The following is a 21,870-nucleotide window of genomic DNA, read 5'->3' on the forward strand; positions in this document are numbered from 1 at the left end:
ACAACCTTGCTTGCTGAAAGCGAAGAGGACCTGAAGCACTTATTAATGAAGATTAAAGACCACAGCCTTCAGTATGGATTATACCTCAACATAAAGAAAACAAAAATCTTCACAACTGGACCAATAAGCAACATCATGATAAACAGAGAAAAGACTGAAATTGTCAAGGATTTCATTTTATTTGGATCCACAATCAACGCCCATGGAAGCAGCGGTCAAGAAATCAAACTACGTACTGCACTGGGCAAATCTGCTGCAAAAGACCTCTTTAAAGTGTTAAAAAGCAAAGATGGCACTTTAAGGACTAAGGTGCACCTGACCCAAGCCATGGTGTTTTCAATTGCCTCATATGAATGTGAAAGCTGGACAATGACTAACAAAGACCAAAGAAATATTGATGCCTTTGAATTATGCTGTTGGTGAAGAATATTGAACATACCATTGGCCGCCAGAAGAATGAACAAATCTGCCTTGAAAGAAGTACAGCCAGGATGCTCCTTAGAAGCAAGGATGGTGAGACTTCATCTCACGTACTTTAGACATGTTATCAGGAGGGACCAGTCCCTGGAGAATGACATCATGCTTGGTAAAGTAGAGGGTCAGTGAAAAAGAGGAAGACCCTCAATGAGATGGATTGACATCATGGCTGCAACAGTGGGCTCAAACATAACAATGATTGTGAGGATGGCACAGGACCGGGCAGGGTTTTGTTTTGTTGTACGTAGGGTAGCTATTAGTTGGAACCGACTTGACTGCGCCTCACAACAATTAAAGAAATTGAATTCATAAGCAAAAAACTTCTCCCAAGGAAAACTCCAGGCCCAGATGGTTTTACTGGTGAATTCTATCAAATATTTAAGGGGGAAAAATTGATAGAAAAATAACTACCCATGGGCCATAGCCTTATCACCAGTAATTGGCTACTGTTACTGCCTGTGTCCTTTCCCCTCTTCATGTTCTGGTAACACCTTGACTTTCCTTTGAAAAACAGCCCTCCTCCACTATCAGTCCGTATGGTTTGGGTAGGGTTGACTCAACCCCTGGCTCTAAGGATGAACACAGGACCCAGGTATGTGGCCAATCTGAACACTTCATCCTGCCCACAGTGATGGGTTCATTTCCCGATTATTGTACCTTCAGGGTGTTCCCAGTTTTTTATTATCATAAACAACACTGTGGTGAGCATATTAATGCATGATGCTTTTTTCCCCTACTTAGAATTATTTTTTTATGATACATACCAGAATTGGAATTATTAGATCTAAAGGTATGTATACTCTGAGGTTTTTAATAAGTTATGTCCTACTGTCTTCCAGAGTAGTTGTTCAAATTTACATTTGGCATTTTTATAAGCCACATTGTTTCATCTTCAAATGCACATTTAATGCCTTGACTAAAATGGAAATTCTGTGCATTCCTGGGTTTTGTGAATGTCATTCTAGTACTCCAGAATTCCTTGGTATTTTTGGAAGTAGTTAGAGTTTACATAGAGTGGTGGCATTACATTTTTAAGGTCTCTCTGTCTGCAAATACACACACGGTATTACCTATGCACATACATAAATTCTCAGAAATAGCTATAGGCTATCTCCTCTGAAGAACCCCTAAGGTGTAACAATCATCAGTCTATGCAACACTCAGAGACGTCAAATTCTAGGAGCCGAAAAGTCAAAAGGAGAGACGGTTAGCAGTGAGAACAAAGTGTGAAGTCACCCTTTCCTCCTCATTCTCCCCAGCTTTCCTTCTGTGACCAGTGGCCATAGAGTCAACTCTGACTCATGGTGACCCCATCTGTGTCAGGGTAGAACTGTGCTCCCTACAGCTTTCGATGGCTGATTTTTTGGAAGTAGATTGCCACGCTGTTCTTCCAAGGCACCTCTGGGTGGACTCCACCCTCCAAGCTTTCAGTTTAAAATTTTCTATTTACAAAACAAAAAACTATTTTAAATAAATTTTTTTTTAACTATTTGGAAAATTTCAAACATATGTAAAAGTAAGTAGAGAGACTCGTATAATGAAGCCCCATGTCCCCTTGACCCAGCTTCAATGGTGATCACCTCACAGCCACGCTTGTTTCATCTATAACCAGCTGCCGTCCCATCGACCCCCACTCATGGCTTCCGCGTGTGTGTCTGAGTAGAATTGTGCTCCATAAGGTTTTTCAATGACTTATTTTTCAGAAGTAGATTGCCAGGCCTTTTTTCTGAGGTACCTCTGGGTAGACTCAAGTTGCCAACCTTTCAGTTAGCAGCCAAGCACTTTTCATCTATTATTGTTGCTGTTGTTAGGTGCTGTCAAGTCGGTTCTGACTCATAGTGACCCCATACCACAGAACAAAACAACGCCCGGTCCTGCGCCATGCTTAGAGTTGTTATGCTCGAGCACATTGTTGCAGCCACTGTGTCAGTCCATCTCATTGAGGGTTTTCCTCTACAGGTCCACAAATATATTGATTTTAAGACTAAAGTGTATCTCAATTTTGTGTTTTTCATCTAGAGGTTCCAAAAAAGTCACCTATAGAAAAGAGAAAACAAACTTCTGAACAAAATTAGGTTACATGTTCTTATGTGAGATAACTCTGAGAGTCATCATGTATTTTTTAATATTTCAAGGCACTTTTATGGAGCGCTAACTTGTCCGCTCAGGCACACTGGTGGCACAGTGGTTAAGCTCTCAGCTGCTGGCTGCTAACTAAAAGGTCAGTGGTTCAAACCCACCAGCTGCTCTGTGGGGAAAGATGTATGTGGCAGTCTGCTTCCATAAATATTACAGCCTAGAAAACCCTACTCTGTCCTATGGGACCGCTATGAGTTGGAACTGACTCAATAGCAACGGGTTTGGTTTTTTTTTTTTTGGTTTCACTTGTCCACTCAGGTGCTGAGGTTGTCGCTGGGGATGCCAGGTTGGGGAGTGCATCCCCAGCCCTAAGAACTTACCTGAACTCCCTCTCTATCGCGTGGGCCGAAGGAAGGAGTTTCCCTGGGGGTTTCTTCCTCAGAACCAGCCGGTGGTTGGCGATCCTGATGTAGTAAGTCGGGTTTGACTGCCCGTGACTGAACTGGAGGAGTTCCAATGGACCTGCAAGTTTGGAAATGAAACTAAAAGCAGATCTCGAGGACAGAACTGGGTAGACATCCTTTCTTTCTAATGAGTGCTGCTACATTTGGGATGCAGAATGTCCCGATGTGGGACGCACAGGAAGAACAGCTTCTCCTCTGCAGGTACCAGAGTGGCCGAGTCCCCGGCACATGGCACCAGCTCGGGCCGAGTCACAGGCCGCTACAGTGTGCCCAAGGCCACATGACTGACACCACAGCAGTTCCTCACTTTGTACGGGTGTCTGATTCTGTCCTCCTTGCCAACTCCTGCTCTGTGAAGAAAAGCTTTTCAGTTGTGTGTATCAACCCCAAGCGCAGCCATGGCAACCCATCCTGCCCAATGGAATGGTTTAAGTGGAGGATGAAAAGTGCCCTTGTCCGCCCCTGAGCCCATGCGCAGCCAGACCCGCCTGGCACTGACGTGACAGCTGAAAGGAGCTATGCAGGGGCCTTCCTCGTGAGCCAATGCTGCTTTCATGAAAGGCAATTCCCCACCCCGCTCAGCTGAGTTCAGTGGCTTCCTGGCAGAAACATCCTGGCTGCTGCAAACCAGTTAACCCTCTGCTTCACTACAAGACTGGACTCTGGAAACAGCTGTCTTTAACTTAGTCAGAAGAGCAAGAGAGCAATAGGGATGCGTCGAGTTGGTCTGCCCTCTGCTTTGTGGAGGCACCACCCACAATGTAGTCGCTGGAAAGCTCCTTAAATAACAATCTTTCAAAGATCAAGTGGGTCAGGCAAAACTTTATTACCAGGTAGGAATTTCTTCAAATGCTCACAAGGTACCTGATTTTCAGAGGGTGGAATGTGAGGAATGAGTGGGAGCTTCGAAAGGATGGAGACAGGTTGTCACATTTTAATGCCACGCAACTTTTCAGTCATCTTCACAAACCAGGCTGTCATCTCAAAAATTAGAAACACTCAAATTTTCCACCACATTGCCTCTCTGTTTCAGGCATATTCCACTGGGGTTTGAAACTGAGAACCAGACTGGAAGCCTAGCCTTGGAAAAGAGTTACCAAAATATAAAAACTTAAATACCTGTGGTTTGGGTCTCCAGTAAACCTTTGAGGTACTTCTCCAAGGAATCTTTTGGAATTTCCATTGTCTTTCTCACAGGGCAAGTGTTTGGAACAACCATTCTCAACGTAAAACCCAAAAGAGTTTCTAATTCCTTGACTGCGGTTTCTGGGTCATTAACCTGGTTTCAAAGAGAATACTGAACGTGTACCAGCAGTGAACCCTGACCTCTCCTCCCATCTATTCTCTAAGTTTCTAAAGCGAAATAGCCAAGAAGTCAGTTTTCTGAACAAGAATATTCTGCTAATGAGGTGGCAGGAGCATGAGTTTCCTATTCCCATTTAAATCCTAACCACATTAAACTTTTCTGTCTGCTGGAAGAACGCTAGTTCAAAGTCCATGATACTCCCTTGTACTGAGAGGGCAGAAGATTGTGTCACCTTCTCTACTCCATCACTCCAGTTCTGCCAGCTTAATAATGAAAACCCAAATGCAGAAGCTGAACCAAGGCCACCTCTTCACAGCCATGACCCTGGGTGGCCCATGTCGCAGGGAGCTGTTGGCTCCCCAACCAGAGCGGCATCACCAGGACAGGCTGACGGCCACCCCAAACATCTTAGCCCTGCACTTCACTTCCTGGTTTATCTCTCTTCTCAAACTACCTTCTTTCCACATGTTTGATCTGTCTTGCCTCCCATTGAAAATACAAGCTGCTAGTTACATAGATTTCATAATTAATGAAAAACGAGAAGACTAAAGCAGCGTGTGAGAAGACTATGACAGACGACTACAGCTATGAACGTAAAAGGACTCATGGAAATGCTGACACTGCTAAGCACATGGCAGGCTTCAATAAACGGTGCCTACTGGACAACTGCTCTGGCGTTATTACCTTCACCGTGTGAATACCGAGGCTGGCTGCCACTTTTAGATTCCGTCCAAGATCGTCAAGAAAGATGGACTCGGAGGGCTGCACGCCGAGCCGCTCCAAGCACAACTTGTAGATCCTGGGGTCAGGCTTACAGATCCCCTCCCGGCATGACTCCACAATCTGCAGGAGTGACAGGAACAAGAGGTGAATGGCCCTCAGAGGAAAGAAGCGCAAGAGGACGATAGAGAATTGTTATAACAAGTAACTCCAGAGTGCAACCACATAAAATGATGTTGCCTCTTTGAGTTGAGTGATTTTGGAACACTGTGTTCCGACCTGGGGGAAGACTCAGGAAACTAAAGTTCTGACTCAGACACCATGGTCTTGTGCAAGCAGCAGAGCCACAAGGTGTCTCAGTTTTGTCATCAGTGAGATGGGACTAATACTAGCTGTCCTACCTATCTCAGTGGTCACTGTGAGGCTTCAGTGAAACTTGAAGGAGTTCCAAAACGACCAAGCGTGTTGCCAATGTTAGATACTGTGGCTACACAGAGCAGAAGAAAAGCTGTACATTTCAGCTTTATGGGAAGTATTCCACCATTTTTTCAGAAAGAAGGCGCTGTTTACTGCTACAAAATAAACATGACCTTAATGTCTATATTTCAGAGATTAAAAAATAAATAAATAACCATACTCAGTTTAGACAGACAAATCCCACGGGATGGCTGACACTTAAGAGACTGTCACCAGCAAAGACATTGTTCCTTTCCTGCTAAGGGCCTCTGTGTCCTGACGGCCCTGCTTCAGGCATGTATCTGAGCCGGAACCAGGGAGGTCTGCTGAGGGCTTGGAGAACCTTGAAAAAGCTGTCTTGGTGGCAGGTTATCTGTGACAACCCCCCGCCCCCCGCCATCCCCTCTTACACTACTTCCTATAGGGTGGACCTCAGATGGGCATACCAGTCTAGAACCTATCTGTCTGGTCTGCTCTGAGAAAGAACCAAACCTCTGACTCAATCTTGGAACAACTCAAGGTCTGCAAGACCAAGGACAAACCTGAGGGCCCCCCCACTCCACACCTGCCTTTTGGGCTGAGCCAGACCTGGCCTCTCAGGCAAGTAGGTGTCCGCCTCTTTACTCACTCCTCCTTGTCTACTAAGGACCAGAGTGAGCTACATGAAAAGAAAGAGGATTCCCCTAACAAAACCATCATCAGCAGGCAGCAGAGAAGCAGGGGGCATTTCAGAAACCAGTGAGTGTAACATGCTGCATGGACTGAGACAGATGAGAGAGAGGCATGAACTCAGGGGCATGGACCAAGTTCCAACAAGCAGACTCAAGAATTCTCACAAGGTGAATTATGTTTTGGGGAAGTGAAAAAGTTCTTAAGATTTAAATTTGATAAAGATTTCTGGGCTTCTCTTTCAGCTCTATTTTGCACATAACGGTGTGAACCTGTTCAAGGTTTCTTTTACCTTCTTGTCAAACCAGGAAGTGTAAGGACAAGGCCAGTGTTTGTCCAAATATAGATTAGATAAAAATGGTTTTAGTTCATCAAGGATCTGTTTTAGGAAGGTAGTGGGAAGCCTCCTTCTCAAGATCAGTGTGAAGGAGGCTGTGTGACAACGAACACCATGGACAGAGCCTGATGTCCCTGGCTGCATCGTGCCACAAATGCACATCAGGATCCCCTGTGGAGTTTTTAAAAAATGTACACTCCAGGTCCCACCCAGACCTATTCAGTGAAAACCTTCGTGAAAGTGGCCTCACCATCTGCACCTTTGCAACTCCGGATCATGCTGAGGTGTCGTCAGAGTTGAAAACCTTGACTCGAATCTCACTGGTCCAATTAGGGCATGAACATACACAGCAATGGCCCAAGGTGCAGGGAACACACCACTCCCTGGAGTCAAACATGCCACTCCCTGTACCTCTCTAACACATGGAAAGAGCCAGAAAGGGGCTCTGTTGATGAAATGTACAACCCACCATGGCTCCTGAGCCCTCGGAGGGGAGGGAGCTTGGAAGAGAGCTGAATTGTGGATGAGCAGGAAAACTAACAATCAAAGCAGGTATGGAGCCAGGCAAGGTCTACAGAGGGGAGAGAATTCTATCTGACAGGCTTTCTTGAAGGAGGACGCGGGAGGATGGAGGGGCAACAGCGTTAGGCTGGGAGGTGAATTCCCAGCACTTGCGCTCTGCATCTCTGCCTGTCCGTTCTGCCAGATTTTGTACTCTTTCTGTGATGATGGAAATGTTCTGTATCTACTCTGTCCAGTATGGTAGCCCCTAGCCAGATGTGGCTACTAAGCGCTTGAAATATTCCTACTGTGCAGCTCCAGAGGGCAGAGACCATGTCGGTCCCCTTCAACACAATATCCCTCCATGAGAACTCGTTGTCTGACTGAATGAATAAAAGCATGAATGGAGCTTAAGCAAGCCGCAGTCACTGCTCAGTAAGTTCCATCTCAACCAGGATAATGACCCCTTTTCTCGTAGGGAGGTGGGGAATCCTCCACAGAAGTCAGCTCCTGGCAGAGAAGACCACCTCTTGATGCCATGTATTCTCAGAGTGCTGTCCAACACAGTAGCCGCTAATCATATGTAGTATTTAAATTTAAATTAATTAAAATTTAAGAATTCAGTTCTCTCAGATGCATTAGCCACATTTCAAGTCCTCAATAGCCACATGGGGCTGGGCTGGTAGTGACCACACTGGACAGCACAGATAGAACATTTCCATCATTGCAGAAAGTTCCACTGGACAGTGCTGGTCTAGGGATCAGAAGCACAGAAATTAGAGGGCAACAGGGTTGGTCTTAGAAGGGAAACAGCCAAAGGGCCCACTAAGATGTGAGGGCTGATGGAAATGTTTGTGTTATTTGAAGACTAAGGTTCAAATCCAGAATTTAAGGGAGTCTCTAAACCTGAAGTGTCAAGCGGTCATCAAATTCCCTAAATGTCTGACCTTGCTAAGGGCACAGTGACATTTTGAAAATCCTGTTTTCAGCTTATGTCTAAACCTGATTTAGTCAAATGTCTGAATGAAAAACCCATTCTGTCAATTCTTGCTAAAGACAGTGTATAAAGCTGAATCCTGAGGCAAGGCCAGAGACCCTCTTCCATTGTTTTGGGTCACTTCAAGCTTACCACATCAAACTGTTTCCGGTCCAGGGGCAAAAAGCTTTTCCCATTGGTAAGATAAAAATTATTGCTCAAGACTGCCGTCTGAAGGCCTTTTGCCTGAATCTGGGATATGGCTTCAGTCATCACTGGGAATTGCCTGGCCACTTGTTCGCTGGTCAGCAGAGAGAAAAACGAGTCCACGGGCACAGAGGTCTGTGACTAGGAGTTGGGAGAGCGGGGGGAGAGAGCCAACAATCATTAAGAGTAAGAACAACTTATCGCCAACAGAAAAACATACTTCTTCCCAGCTTCGGCTACATGGTCGTAGAGCCCAGGCTTGCTGCCTGAGGGAACCGTCTCACTCCACCCTTGCTCTGAACTCTGCAGATGAGGTTTTACAAGTGACTTGGAATCAAAGTTACAATGTTAAAGAATAGAGCTTTTTATGTCAATATCCCAGTTAAATGAGTTTGTCATTCCACTCATGGGTGGCCAACTTAAAAAAAAAAAAAAATCAGAACACCATAAGAGAATACATTAAATTCTAAAAGTATATTAAACAAATGTAATCTAATCTGTGGAGTCCCTGGGTGGTGCAAACAGTTAATGTGCTCAGGTAATAAATGAAAGGTTGGAGGGTCAAGTCCACCCAGCGGCAACTCAGAAGAAAGGCCTGGCAATCTACTTCTGAAAAATCAGCCATTGAAAATCCTATGGAGCACAGTTTTACTCTGACACACATGGGATCGCCATAAGTTGGAGTTAACTTGATGGCAACTGGTAAATCTACTTTATAATGATCCAAAGGCATTTAACTATTACATTGCCTCAGCATCATCACTATGAACTTCAGTTTCTGATCATTTTTGATGCTGTTTTGTTTTTAAATTCATGTGGGCTTTAAAAACTCTTATTCTATCATGTTTGAAATCTTCAAAGGCAAGTCTACTATTGTATATATTTTTTTAACAGCTTTATTGATATATAATTCACATACCAGAAAATTCACTCATTTAAAGTGTGTGATTTGATGGTTTTTCGTATTCACAGTTATGCAACTATCACCGCCATCTAATTTTAGAACATTTTCATCACCCCAGAAAGAAATCCTGCACCCATTAGCACTCACTCCTCCCCACTTCTACCCCTATCCCTGTCAGCTAGTAATCTTTCTGTCTCTATAACCGGTTGCCATTGAGTCGATTCCAACTCATAGCGACCCTGTAGGACAGACAAGAGCGGTCCCATAGAGTTCCCAAGGAGGGGCTGGTGGATTCGAACTGCTGATCTTTTGGTTAGCAGCCCAACGCTCAGCCACTGGGCCACCAGCGTTCCATTCTGTCTCTATAGATTTGCTTATTCTGGACATTTCATAAAAATGGAGTCATATATTATGTGGTCTTTTGTGACTGGCTTCTTTCACTTAGCATCATGTTTTCAAGGTTTAATATTATATTTTGAACTGTATTTTAGTAGGTTTCTTGTATAGGTTACATGGGTTAATATATGTAAAGGACTTAGACCAATGCATAGCACAGAGAAAATTCCCAATGTTATTACTGCCTTAAATAACCTTTTGGATTAAAGCCGTCATACAGATGGCTCCGGTGTCTCAGGTGAACAATATCTGCCAAAGGGGCTTAGTAACGAATGTGTTTACTTATTCATATATGTAGTTAAAGTTGAGTAGCTGGGGATGGAAGAAATAGCAAATAGGTTTTTGCTTTTTTATTTGCAGTTTAACCAACTTAATGGATAAGTGTTGCAACCACTTCTCAAAGCAAAAAGAATAATATGGAAATGCAGTTATGTTTATCACTCACCATTTCAGAGCACAGTCTCCCAAATTCTTGTGAGAAATCCTCTAGTGTTATCTCTCCTCTCATAAATTTCATCCAGGGTCCATTTTCCCCACCTGCGATGAAGGCCTTCAGTATTGTTCCGGAAGGGATATGGTTCATGACCTCCCACTCTATAGGAAGTGGAAGATGCAGTAGGTGAGATACATCAGGAATTGGCTGGGGTTTGGGAACTCAGGGGAATCACCATCCCAGCTCCTCTGGCATTGCTGTGGTGCCAGGGTGGGTACTATTGGGAAGTTGGAGAAATTCAGGAAACGCAGAACCTCAATCTTAGACCTCCAAAGTCATGGTGATGCTGCTGTGTGGGACTGAGAGGACACAGCTGGTAAAGCATCAGGTCATTACCACCTGGAGATGACCTGGGACACTACATGGTGTATGTCTTCCTTGGTTTCCCACTGGGAAGTTTATGTCCTAGTTATCTACTGGTACTATAACAGAAATACTACAAGTGGGTGGCTTTAACAAACAGAAACTTATTTTCTCTCACAGTCTAGGAGGCTAGAAGTCCGAATTCAGGGTACTGGCTCTGGGGGAAGGCTTTCTCTGTTTGTTGGCTTTGGAGGAAGATCCTTTTCTCTTTTTGAGTTTCTGCTCCTGTGTGATCTTTGTGTGGCTTGGCATCTATCTCTCTTTTCCCATCTCTGCTTGCTTGGTTGTGTGTTTAATCTCTTTTATATCTCAAAAGAGGTTGATTTAAGACAGTCCTACACTAAAACTGTCTCATTAACATAACGAAGAAAACCCATTCTCAAATGGGATTATAACCACAGGTATAGGGGTAAGGACTTACAACACACATATTGGGGAACACAATTCAATCCATATAGCAGTATACTGGAGGTCCTTTTCACAGTGCTGACACAAAGTAAGGAAGTGAATGAAGTAATCAGCCAGTTTCTGGCAACACTCCAGAGAAGCTCTTCGTTTTGTAAGCTACAGTCATCCTTTAAGGCAGTGGAGCTGGTACATTGAAACATTCCCTTGGGGAATACTATCTTTGTGGAATAAAGAAGCCCATCTCTATCAGTGAGGAGCTAAGGCATTGGATGGATCATCATTTGTGTAATACTGGGAACACTTGGGTGCTAGTTGTTTTTTCTTTCAATACATTCGCTGGGGGCAAAAATATACATGCCATTCATAATTATAGATCTAAGACATCATACACTTTACATATACCTTTTGTTCTGAAATGAAAATGCCCTTACTGCTTTTTTTCTGATTATAAAAGCAATACCTGTCCATTGAAAGGGTTTTGGACAACATAAAAAAACCAAACCAGTTGTCATTAAGTTGACTCTGATTCATGATGACCCCATGTGTGTCAGAACAGAATTGTACTCCACAGTGTTTTCAAAGGATGATTTGCCAGGTCATTCTTCCAAGGTGCCTCTGGGTGGACTTGAACTGCCAACCTTTCAGTTAGCAGCTGAGCGCACTAACCATTTGTGCCACCCAGGAACTCCTTTGGATGGGATACAAAGGTATAAAAAACAAGTAAAATGACAAGCAATCCCAGTCTTCAGAAATAATCAATGTTAATCATTTGGTATATATGCTTTGAGACTTACAAGCCTTTTAAAATTCAAAATAAGAATACATGTTCCATTTTAGAACTCATCTAAACAGTAGAGCATTTTTTACGGGCTCAGAGTTGGCAAGCATGCAAGGGAACTGGCACTCTCATATACTGTTGATGGGAGTGTAAACAGACATAATCTACACGGAGAGCAATTTGGTAATTTCTGTCAAAATTTTAAATGCACATACATTTGACTTAGAAATTCCACTTCTAGGAATTTGTTCCACAAATATATTTATAAAATACAAATGATGTATAAGGCTGTGTGTACAGAATTGCTTGTAAAAAAATAAAAAACCTAGAAACTTAAATATCTATTAGTAAAACCTGAAAACCAAGCCCCTTGTCGTCGAGTCAATTCCAACTCACAGAAACCCTACAAGACAGAGTAGAACTGCCCCATAGGGTTTCCAAGGCTGTAATCCTTACGGAAGCAGACTGCCACATCTTTCTCCCACACAGCTGCTGGTGGGTACTAATTGCCAACCTTCCGGTTAGCAGCCAAGCACTTTAACCAGTGTGCCACCAGGGCTCCTTGTCTATTAATAAAGGGCTTGTTCAATCAGTTACAGTACATCCACATAACAGAGTATCACACAGATGTTAAAAAGTATAAACTAGACCAAAGGTCAGCAAAATATGGCGCGGAGGACAAATCCAGCCTCCTGTCTATTTTTTTTTTTATTGTACTTCAGGTGAAGGCTTACAGAACAAATAGTTTCTCATGAAACAGCAGTACACATATTGTTTTATGACATTGGTTAGCAACCCCACAACATGTCAACCCTCTCCCTTCTCGACCTTTTTTTTTTGGTGAAAATATACACAGCCAAAGATACACCATTTCAAAAATTTCTACATGCACAGTTCAGTGACATCGACTATGCTCTTCCAACTGTGCTGCTATTCTCACTTTAGATGAAGGCTTACAGAACAAAATAGCTCCTCATTTAACAGTACACATGTTGCCCTATGACAATGGTTAACAACCTCACAACACATCAACACTATCCTTACTCAACCTTGGGTTCCCTATCACCAGCTTCCTTGTCCCCTTCTGCCTTCTGGCCATTGTCCCTGGACTGCTGTACCTTATTAGTCCCATTTGGTTTTATGCAGCTGTCCACTCCCCGGCTGAATGGTGAACCTCGGAGATGACTTCACCACTGAGCTAAAAGGGTGTCTGGGGGCCATACTCTCGGGGTTTCTCCAGTCTCCTTTAGGCCAGTGAATCTGGTCTTCCTGTCTACTTTTGAAAATGAAGTTTTATTGGTACAAAGTCACCCCCATTTGTTTATGTAGTGTCTATGGTTGCTTTGAGGAGCCCTGGTGGTACAATGGTTAAAGCGCTCAGCTGCTAACTGAAAGGCTGGCAGTTTGAACCTACCAGTGGCTCCAAGGGAGAAAATACTTGGCGATTTGCTCCTGCAAAGATTTCAGCCTAGGAAACACTATGGGGCAGTTTGACTCTGTCCTACAGGGTCCTGTGAATTGAAATCAACTCGACAGCACACAACAACAACAACAACATGGCTGCTTTAGTGCTTGTTACTGATTGAACTGTATCCGCCTAAAATGTGTGTCAACTTGGCTGGGCCATGATTTCCAGCATTGTGTGATTGTCCACCATTTTGTCATCTGATGTGATTTTCCTATGTGTTGTAAATCCTACCACTATGATGTTAATGAGGCAGGATTAGAGGCAGTTATGTTAATGAGGGAGGACTCAATCAACAAGATTAGGTTGTATCTTGAATCAATTTCTTTTGAGATACAAAAGACAGAAGCCAACAGAGAGACAGGGGAACCTCAAGCCACCAAGAATAAAGAACCAGGAGGGGAGCGCATCCTTTGGACCTGGGGTCCCTGTGTTGAGAAGCTCCTAGACCAGGAGAAGACTGATGACAAGGCCCTTCCCCCAGAGCTGGCACCCTGAATTTGGACTACTAGCATCCTAGACTGTGACAGAATAAATTTATCTTTGTTAAAGCCACCCACTTGTGGTATTTCCATTATAGCAGCACTAGATAACTGAGTACTACAACAGCAGAGTTGAGTAGGTACTGACTCCTGGCTTAAATGTAAAAAAAAAATTGAGTTTGATATTTGAGATGATCTTAATTTCTAGTCTTCATTTATCAAATGATGCTTAATTTGGGTCCTCTGAAATAAATTAGAAGTTTTAGTTAAAAAACAAAACAAAAAAACAACTAGGCATCACTCATTTGTTCATTCATCCATCCATCAAACATTTCCTGAATGACTGAGTCAGCTCTGGACTGGGCACTAGAAAGATGAAGTGAATAAACCCCAGACCCGGGCTCCTGGGAACTCAGAGCCCCAAAAAGACAAGAACACATCCCACTGCGAACGAAAAATCACACCTTGGTAAACGTTAGGCTAGATGTGGGAACATGCTCTCCAGGACATTCTGCCCCGGGAGGAGGTCACAGAAGTTCTGAAGTTAATAATAATAACAACCACAAGATGTATTGAGTGCTTAAAAGATGCCCGGCATTGTGGTGAGTAATATCCCATTTAATTTGTCATTAAAAGCATGAGTAGGTCACAGTAACAGAAAGGTGGAAACAACTCGCGTCCATCAGTGGATGAACAGATAAACAAAATGTGGTAAATACATACAATGGAATATTGCTCAGCAGGGGCAGGTGTAGAGAAAACTTGTACTTGGGTTGATTTAGGTGGGTGGCAGGAAGGAATCGGCCAACCAGCCACTACAGTAAGTCAAAATGATAGGGATAGCTGTTTGGCCCCTTTCCCTTCCCAGTGGCCTCCATTAAACATTTGAATGTGATGGCCAGAGGTGGAGTAGCCAAGACAGACCCTGAGGTAAAACTGGAAATGAAGAGTACTCACAACAGAGCCACAAGATAGGGAGAGCCTGAGTCCCTGATCCAGACCTGGGCTTTTATGTGCAAGATAAATAAACTTCTACTCTGTTTAAGTCATCGTTAATGGTAGGTTTTCTAATACTTGTAGCTGAAACTAATCTAATTAAAGTAAGTTGAATATAAAGTCTGAACTGAGTAGGGAAAAAAAGTAAAACAAGGAAGTTGCTGATAAAGAGAACGGAATCAAGAAGACTAGAGGTTTGACCTTGTAGGTCCAAAAGCAGGCTGGAGGGAGTGATGTAGAAGAGAGGAAGGTCATGATCAAAGCAGGGATTTCAGCATTCAAGATTTCAGAAGTAGCACAGTTCCCAGTGAAAGGTGGTGGTTGTTAGCTGCCATCAGGCTAGTTAAACTTTTTTTTTTTTTAAATAATACTTTATTGTGTTTTTGGTGACGGTTTACATAGCAGTTTAGGTTCCCATTCAACAATCTCTACACAAATTATTCAGTGACATTGGTTACATTCTTCACAAGGCGTTAACATTCTCATTTTTGTTCTGGTTGTTCTGTTTCCATTAATCTTGTTTCACTGTCCCCTTACATCCTTATCTTTGTTTTAAAGTAATTGTTGACCATTTGGTCTCATATAGGTGATATTTTAAAGGAGCACAGTACTTAGAGGTGATATTATTTTGTAAGGCAATCTGTTATTTAGCTACAAGATGACCTCAGGGGTTAGTTTCAGCTCAACGTTTGAAGAGTATCTCAGGGCAACAGTATCCGGGAGTCCTCCAGTCTTAACTAGCCCAGTAGGTCTGGTTTTTTGGTGTTTTGTTTTGTTTTGTTTTTAAGGAGTTTTTCTCTTATTCTATCAGGGTTCATCAATTGATGATTAGAACAGTTAGTAGTGGTAGCTGGGCACCATCTAGTTGTTCTGATCTCAGGGTAGGTGAGGCCATGGTTCATGTACACTATTTGTCCTGTAAACTAGTCTCTTCTGAGTCTTTTGTTTCCTTCTTTCTCTTTTGCGCTAGTTAAACTTTAATCACAGCAACAATAACAGTGGCAGTTGATCATTTAATGAGAATTTAGGATGAGCTGAGTACTCACTGTGCTAAGCAAGTGTTTTCCATGGCTTATCTCATTAAACTCTCACAAAATCCCAAGGAGATAGGTAGCATTATTAGCTCTAATTTAATGATGAGGAAACTGAGTCACGCAACCACCAAGTGGTGCCTGGAATTTGATTCAAAAGCCAAAGTACTGCCCACTGGGATATGCTGCTGCCCAAATGTTCCTCTCTGCTCCCCTTACACCCAAAACCCAGTTGCCATGGAGTCTATTCAAACTCATGGCAACTCCATGTGTATCAGAGTAAAACTGTACTCCATAGGGTTTTTTCAATAGCTGATTTTTTCAGAAGTAGACTGCCAGGCCTTTCTTCCAAGGCACCCCTGGGTGGACTGGAACCTCCAACCCTTTGGTTAGCAGCCAAGCACATTAACCATTTGTACCACCCAAGGACTCCCTCTGTCCCCTTACCACCCCCTGCTCCCCAACCCCCACCCCAGTCCCAGAAAGGGAAACAGAATGAAGTGCTCACCTGCAGCCACTCTCCCTGGAGAAGGAATGAGAACTCCACCCATGTCAAAAATCACTGCCTTGTAGATGCCACCTCCAGAATGCGTCCATCGACGGACTCCCCGGGGTCTGCGCTGGCTGTGCTTCAGGAAAGCTGCCCTCCAAGCCCCCTGGAGATGTAAGGACTGGAAGAGCCTCCTTAGGCACATGCTGAGGCTGAGGCTGCGTGAGAAGAAGGCACAGGCACAACTTACAGCTTGCATTTCCTGCTTCCGATGAGACCCCTATTCCTGGAGTTCAGCAGTGCCCACTGGACACCTCAAACCCCACCCAGAAGTTACCTAAATCTTGCCTCTTCCCCCTACTCCTTCTTCCTACTAGGCTTCCCCCTGGACTTTGCCCACCCTCAACTGAGACACCTCCAGGTACTCTGTCCTGTCAGTTCTTTCTCCTGAAAATCCCCATCTACCTCTCTCCATTCTCACTGCCATCATCTCGCTACACATCACTGCAGCCCCCTAGCTGGTCCCCTGCTTCTTCTCAAGCCTCCCCCCAACTCTTTCTTCACTTTTTACGTGAATTCTGTAGTTTAAAAACTTACTAAAAAACAGTATAGAGCAAAAACAGGTAGGTAAGAAAATCTGTATGCTTTTTATGTGAATTCTATAGTTAAAAAGCTTACTAAAAACAGTTTGGAGCAAAACAAGTTAGTAAGCTCCACGAGTTTACGGAAGAGTCACTACAGTGCCATAGGGACTCAAGAAACTATATAAGAATCTAAAGAAAGGAATCTTAAGCAGTAAATCTTCAAAACTATATGATGCATTTCTCACATAATTGGAACTTTGCTGAATTTAGGAGTAAATTTTGAAATTAAAAAAATTTAGAGGTTGATTTGCATTTTCAGTTTCCCTTATGTTCCCAGGCTAAGGCCAAAGTATATGATAGAAAGACAAATTTATTTACAGGCTCGTAAAAGCATCAACACATTTTGTGTGAGGGCTTAACAGCAATGAAAGTGTCTCCGGGACCTGAAGGGCCGACTTTAATCCTCCTCGAGGACATTGTCCTCCACAGACTCCTATGAATGGACAAGTGGGCAATGCTCTCTCAAGTGGCTGGCTTATTCCTTCCAACTACACTTGATAGTTCTGTCCCAGCCACCTCCCAACACCCTCTTCAGAGAGGAAAATTCTGTGATTTCTCAGACCTCCAGGCCTTGAGATCTGTTGTGCCCACTGACTGGAACTCCACTCCCTGCTTCATCTGCCTGGTGAACTTGCGTCATTCTTACATCACAGCCTCAGCTCTACCTCCTCAGTAGGGGCTTTTCTTCCTTTTTCCAGGCAGACTCTTGTTGTTGTTGTGTGCCATTGTTACGGATTGAATTGTGTCCCCCCAAAATATGTGTCAACTTGGCTAGGCCATGATTCCCAGTATTCTGTAGCTGTCCTCCATTTTGTGATCTGATGTACTTATCCTCATTTTGTGATGTGTTGTAAATCCTAGCTTCTATGCCTGTGGTTATGGTCCCATTTGGGAGTGAGCTGTCCATTATGTTAATGAGGCAGGATTAGGATGGGATGTATCTTGAGTCACTGCCTTACTAGAGGGTGACTCCTTACCACCCTTACCCCAGTCACCACCCTTACCACCCTTATTCAGGTCACACCCTTACTGGAGTCACATCCTTTATCTTATAAGAGATAAAAGGAAAGAGAAGCAAGCAGAGAGAGAAACCTCAATACCACCAAGCAAGAAGAGCCAGGAGCAGAGCGTGTCCTTTGGACCCAGAGTTCCTGTGCTGAGAACCTCCTAGACCCAGGGGAAGACTGACGCCAAGATACATGGAGACCTCCAAGGGATGCTGGGACCACAGATGTTGAAAGGAGAAAGGACCTCAGAGCTGACAGAGAAAGAAAGCCTTTCCCTAGAGCTGGTGGCCTGAATCCAGACTTCTAGCCTCCTCAACTATGACAGAATAAATTTCTATTTCTTAAATCCACCCACTTATGATATTTCTATTACAGCAGTACTAGATAATTAAGCCAGCATCGAGTAAATTCCAACTCATAGCAACCCTAGAGGACAGAGTAGGACTGCCCCAGAGAGTTTCCTAGGCTGCAGTCTTTACAAGAGCAGATTACCAGGTCTCTTCTCCTGGAGAACTGCTGGTGGGTTCGAACTGTTGATCTTTCGGTTAGCAGCCAAGTGCTTAACTGTTGTGTGACCAGAGCTACCTTATCACTCCTTTTTTTCACTCCTGTTGCTTCTTCTCCACACTTCCAGCAGAGCACTTACCCATGACACAGTAACTATTTTCATGCCTGTATGCTCCTATAATTGTGAGCTCCTTAAGGCAAGGAGAATGTCTTACTCATCTCTGTATCCATCCATCCCCTAGGGTCTAGCACAAGGCCTGGGCTCGTAGCAGGAGTTCAGAATAAATATGTGTTAAAAGGATGAATAAACTGGGTGAACAGAAAATAGAAGAAAGCAGAGTACAGACATATAGTTGGCAGCCACAAAGAATTCTAACAGGCCTAACGTGCTGCGGTGGGATTAATTACTGATTGATTACTTTTGTGTGGCCCTTTTAGCCATAGTCTTGTAACTCCCACCCAGCTGATTGGGTGGGATTGTGTGATAGGGTAATTGTGGCCTACAAAGGGGATTGGTCAGTTTTGCTTTAAAAGAGAGCCAATTCCAGAACAGAGAGGAAGAGCCCACCATCAAGGAAGGAGAGATGGCACGAGGGGCTTCCTGGCCCACGGAGAGAGAAAGCTGAGTGACTTTGCGCGAGACTGAGGGCCAGGGAGAGGTGTGCCTTCAAGTATAGCTGAGAAGAGGCTAACCTAATGGAAGAACTGTATCCTGAGTGTTCTTGAGCCTGAACTGTAACTGTTACTTCCCAAATAAACTCCATAATTGTGAGTGTGGTCTGTTAGTTCTGTATGGCCATTGCAATGAATTATTGAACCCAGTAGAGTGCTGTAGAAGGGATAGTTGGTGTCAGAATTGGTAAAGATGGCAGACAGAGGAGGCGTGTCTGACCTCTACTTCATAAGAATCAGACTTGTGCTGTTGATCTTGCTTCTCCTTCCCCCTCGTGGGGTTGAAGGAGGTCAGACACCGCCTCCACACCGTTGTTACACTTGCCCATCTCTGGCTCACAATTCCAGTTCTCTGCACTGGCATTGTCCCTAGTTACCCTAAAGATACGTCTTCTTCCTGCCTCTTAGAATAATAAGATTGCAGTGATAATGTAGATTTGCCACCTAAGGTACACTTTCATAAACACACACACACACACAGGATGGCTGTCATATATTAAAGGGGTGGTTTAGTAAAGAGATAGAGAGTTGGCTCTTGAATCAGATTGCCTGGCTTCAAATTCTAGCTCTGCCACTTACTAGCTGTGAAATCTTGGGCAAGTTACTCTTTCTTTAAACCTCAGGTTCCTCCTCTGTAAAATGGAGATAATTATAGTATTTGTCTCAAAAAGTTGTTACCAATACATGAGATAAAGTGTGTAAAGCACTAAAGTTAGTATCTGGCACACTGTTAAATATCATCTGTTACTGTAATGTACTACAAAAAGTTCACAAGAAGTCTTGTGATACATGTATGCGCGCGCGCACACACGCACACGCACACACACGGCATGTAGCAGATGCACTTTCATATAAACCAGTGATTTTCAACCAGGGCAGTTTTGGCCCCAGGAGACATTTTTGGTTGTCACCACTGTGAGGGAGGTGCTACTGGCATCTAGTGGGTCAGGCCAGGGCTACTGCTCAGTATCCTACAATGCATAGGACACTCCCCCACAAAGAATTACCTGGACCCAAAGTCAACAGTGCTAAGGTGGAAAAACCTTGACATACAGTGTGTACTGAAATGTATTTTATAGGATGCAGTCACAAATTATACACACATATCCTGCAGCCATATTATACAGTTCCAGTAGCTACACGTCCAAGACATGCTCTGACAAAGCTTGGATACCGCCATAGAATATGCCTAGTACAGCAACCTGACACGTATGTGCTATGTACAAATTGACTGTGGCTGTCAATATCTACATGCTAAAAGGCAGTCTGACTTACTGGAAAGAACGCTTAACCTCAAAAAAGCTAACGTAAAAGCTAACCTGAGTGTCTATCTGCACTTCATTTCACCCTAACAACCAGTGAATGAATACTCCAATTTTACGCAATGACTAGTTGAAGGTGACACAACTGGTGATGAAGGTCGGCTCCATAAGGGCAGGAATTGTGTTTATCTTAGTCACCGATGTGTCCCCAGCGCCCCAACGGTGACTTGGCTCCTAGTAAACATTTGTGAAGCGAAGTGATGGGGCCAGGACCCGGACCCAGGGCTGTCTCCAGCACGTGCGCTTAACCAGCCCACGGCCCATCACCTCAGAAAGCTGGCAATCGAGTCCCCACTCCCTACGGGCCCCCAGAGAAGCGGCTTCAACTCTCCAGACCTCACTATACCTATATGTTAAGCGGGGCTGTAACAAAGCAATCCTTCCTAGGGCTAGCGTGAAGTGTCAAACATGCCAAAGGACGCAAGAGCGCTCTGCATCGCGGACTCCTGGGACCACTCGGAGATGTTTCGGAGCCGGGGCCGTCTTGCCACCAGCTCAGACAGGCTGAGGGCGAGGCCTCTCCAGCAGGCAGAGGTTAACTCGCGCCTGGGCACAAACCCACCGCTAGACCTGCTAGAGGCCTAGCGCCCAGAAGCCCCTGGGCGTCCCTGCTCTGCAACCTCCTCAGCGACCCTACCGAGGAACGCAAGCTCACCTCAGCGCCGCCGCGCCGGTCACGTGATCGCCGTCCCGCCTGATCGGAGAGCGCGCGTGCGTGACCCGAAGGGTTAGAGACGGCGGCCGGGAGGCGGAAGTGGAGGTTGTTTTGGCTCCGACGGTCGCGCGAGGAACTAGGTGCTGCTGCTTCGGCGGCGGTGGCGCTGAGGCGGTGGCGGCGGTGGCGGCGCTGCCGGCCCCGGACCACTCGGCCTCTCGGCTCGTCTCTCAGCCCCACCTGAGCCCGCCGGGGCCCGCACCGGCCAGCACCTGCCCTATGAGTGTGTCATTGGTTGTCATCCGACTGGAGCTCGCGGAACACTCGCCCATCCCCGCCGGCTTCGGCTTCAGCGCCGCCGGTGAGTCCCCCAGCCTCGACGCCTTCCCTGTATCTCGCTCCTGAGCCCGAGTGATCGCCCTTCCAAAGCGCGGACCCGGGCAAAGGCTGCGGCGAGGGTGTTTGTCTCAGGAAGAAGCTGAGAAGTGGGTGGGATTCTCTCATCCCATCCCAGATGTTATCTCTGGGAAATCTTTCCTGGATCCTCCCTTCTTCTGCCTTCCCACGGGCACTCTGTTTATACTTGACGCGACTGCCTCTGCCTGGGTTAGAGTCGAGTGGTGTAATTGTTTGTCTCATTTGCCCTCCTCTGGGCTCTTGAAGGCAGAAACCGGATCCCCGGAGTTGCTGACGGTCTCTGGTTTCGTTAAATTGTTCCTCTTTGGAAGCATACCTATTTAGGCGCCCTGTAGCAGTAGTGATTATTACAACTAAAATTTGGGCACCTTCTATATCCTAGCAGTGTACTAAACACCTTGTGAGAATGTTCTAATTATCTTTACGACAACCGTATGAGGTAGATGGGTGGTATACCCTTTTTACAAATTGGGAAACAGTCCCAGTGGTTAAATGACTTCCCCAAGATTAGTGGTGAAACTGGGATTCTAACTCAGGGAGCTGGACTTGAGAGCCTGAGCTCCTCACCAGCCACACAGCCTCGTTAGTGAGGGGTGCAGCTATGACTCTGTTCCTTGGATCTCAAATAATTATCTAACGGTCATTCAA

The 21,870-nt window shown here is 44.7% G+C and overlaps 2 protein-coding genes across 2 annotated transcripts in view; one reads left to right on the forward strand and one right to left on the reverse strand.

Annotated features, from left to right (window-relative positions):
• The window catches only part of ACAD10 (acyl-CoA dehydrogenase family member 10), a 53,590-nt gene extending 32,688 nt beyond the window's left edge, over positions 1-20,902 (reverse strand). The window contains exons 1-7 of the mRNA XM_004379072.2: positions 20,806-20,902; positions 16,017-16,216; positions 9,938-10,086; positions 8,139-8,333; positions 5,011-5,169; positions 4,140-4,299; positions 2,937-3,078 (exon numbers count right to left, since the gene is read on the reverse strand). Coding sequence (XP_004379129.1) covers positions 2,937-3,078; positions 4,140-4,299; positions 5,011-5,169; positions 8,139-8,333; positions 9,938-10,086; positions 16,017-16,203 — 992 coding nt within the window. The 5' untranslated portion in view covers positions 16,204-16,216; positions 20,806-20,902. The remainder of the gene's footprint in view (positions 1-2,936; positions 3,079-4,139; positions 4,300-5,010; positions 5,170-8,138; positions 8,334-9,937; positions 10,087-16,016; positions 16,217-20,805) is intronic.
• Position 20,903: 1 nt separating this feature from the next.
• BRAP (BRCA1 associated protein) overlaps positions 20,904-21,870 on the forward strand; it is a 40,734-nt gene continuing 39,767 nt past the window's right edge. Inside the window, exon 1 of the mRNA XM_004379073.2 lies at positions 20,904-21,166. Within this exon, the coding sequence (XP_004379130.1) occupies positions 21,085-21,166 (82 nt within the window). The 5' untranslated portion in view covers positions 20,904-21,084. The remainder of the gene's footprint in view (positions 21,167-21,870) is intronic.

This window comes from Trichechus manatus, unplaced genomic scaffold (assembly GCF_000243295.1).
Source record: "Trichechus manatus latirostris isolate Lorelei unplaced genomic scaffold, TriManLat1.0 scaffold00061, whole genome shotgun sequence".
NCBI classification, from domain to species: Eukaryota; Metazoa; Chordata; class Mammalia; order Sirenia; family Trichechidae; genus Trichechus; species Trichechus manatus.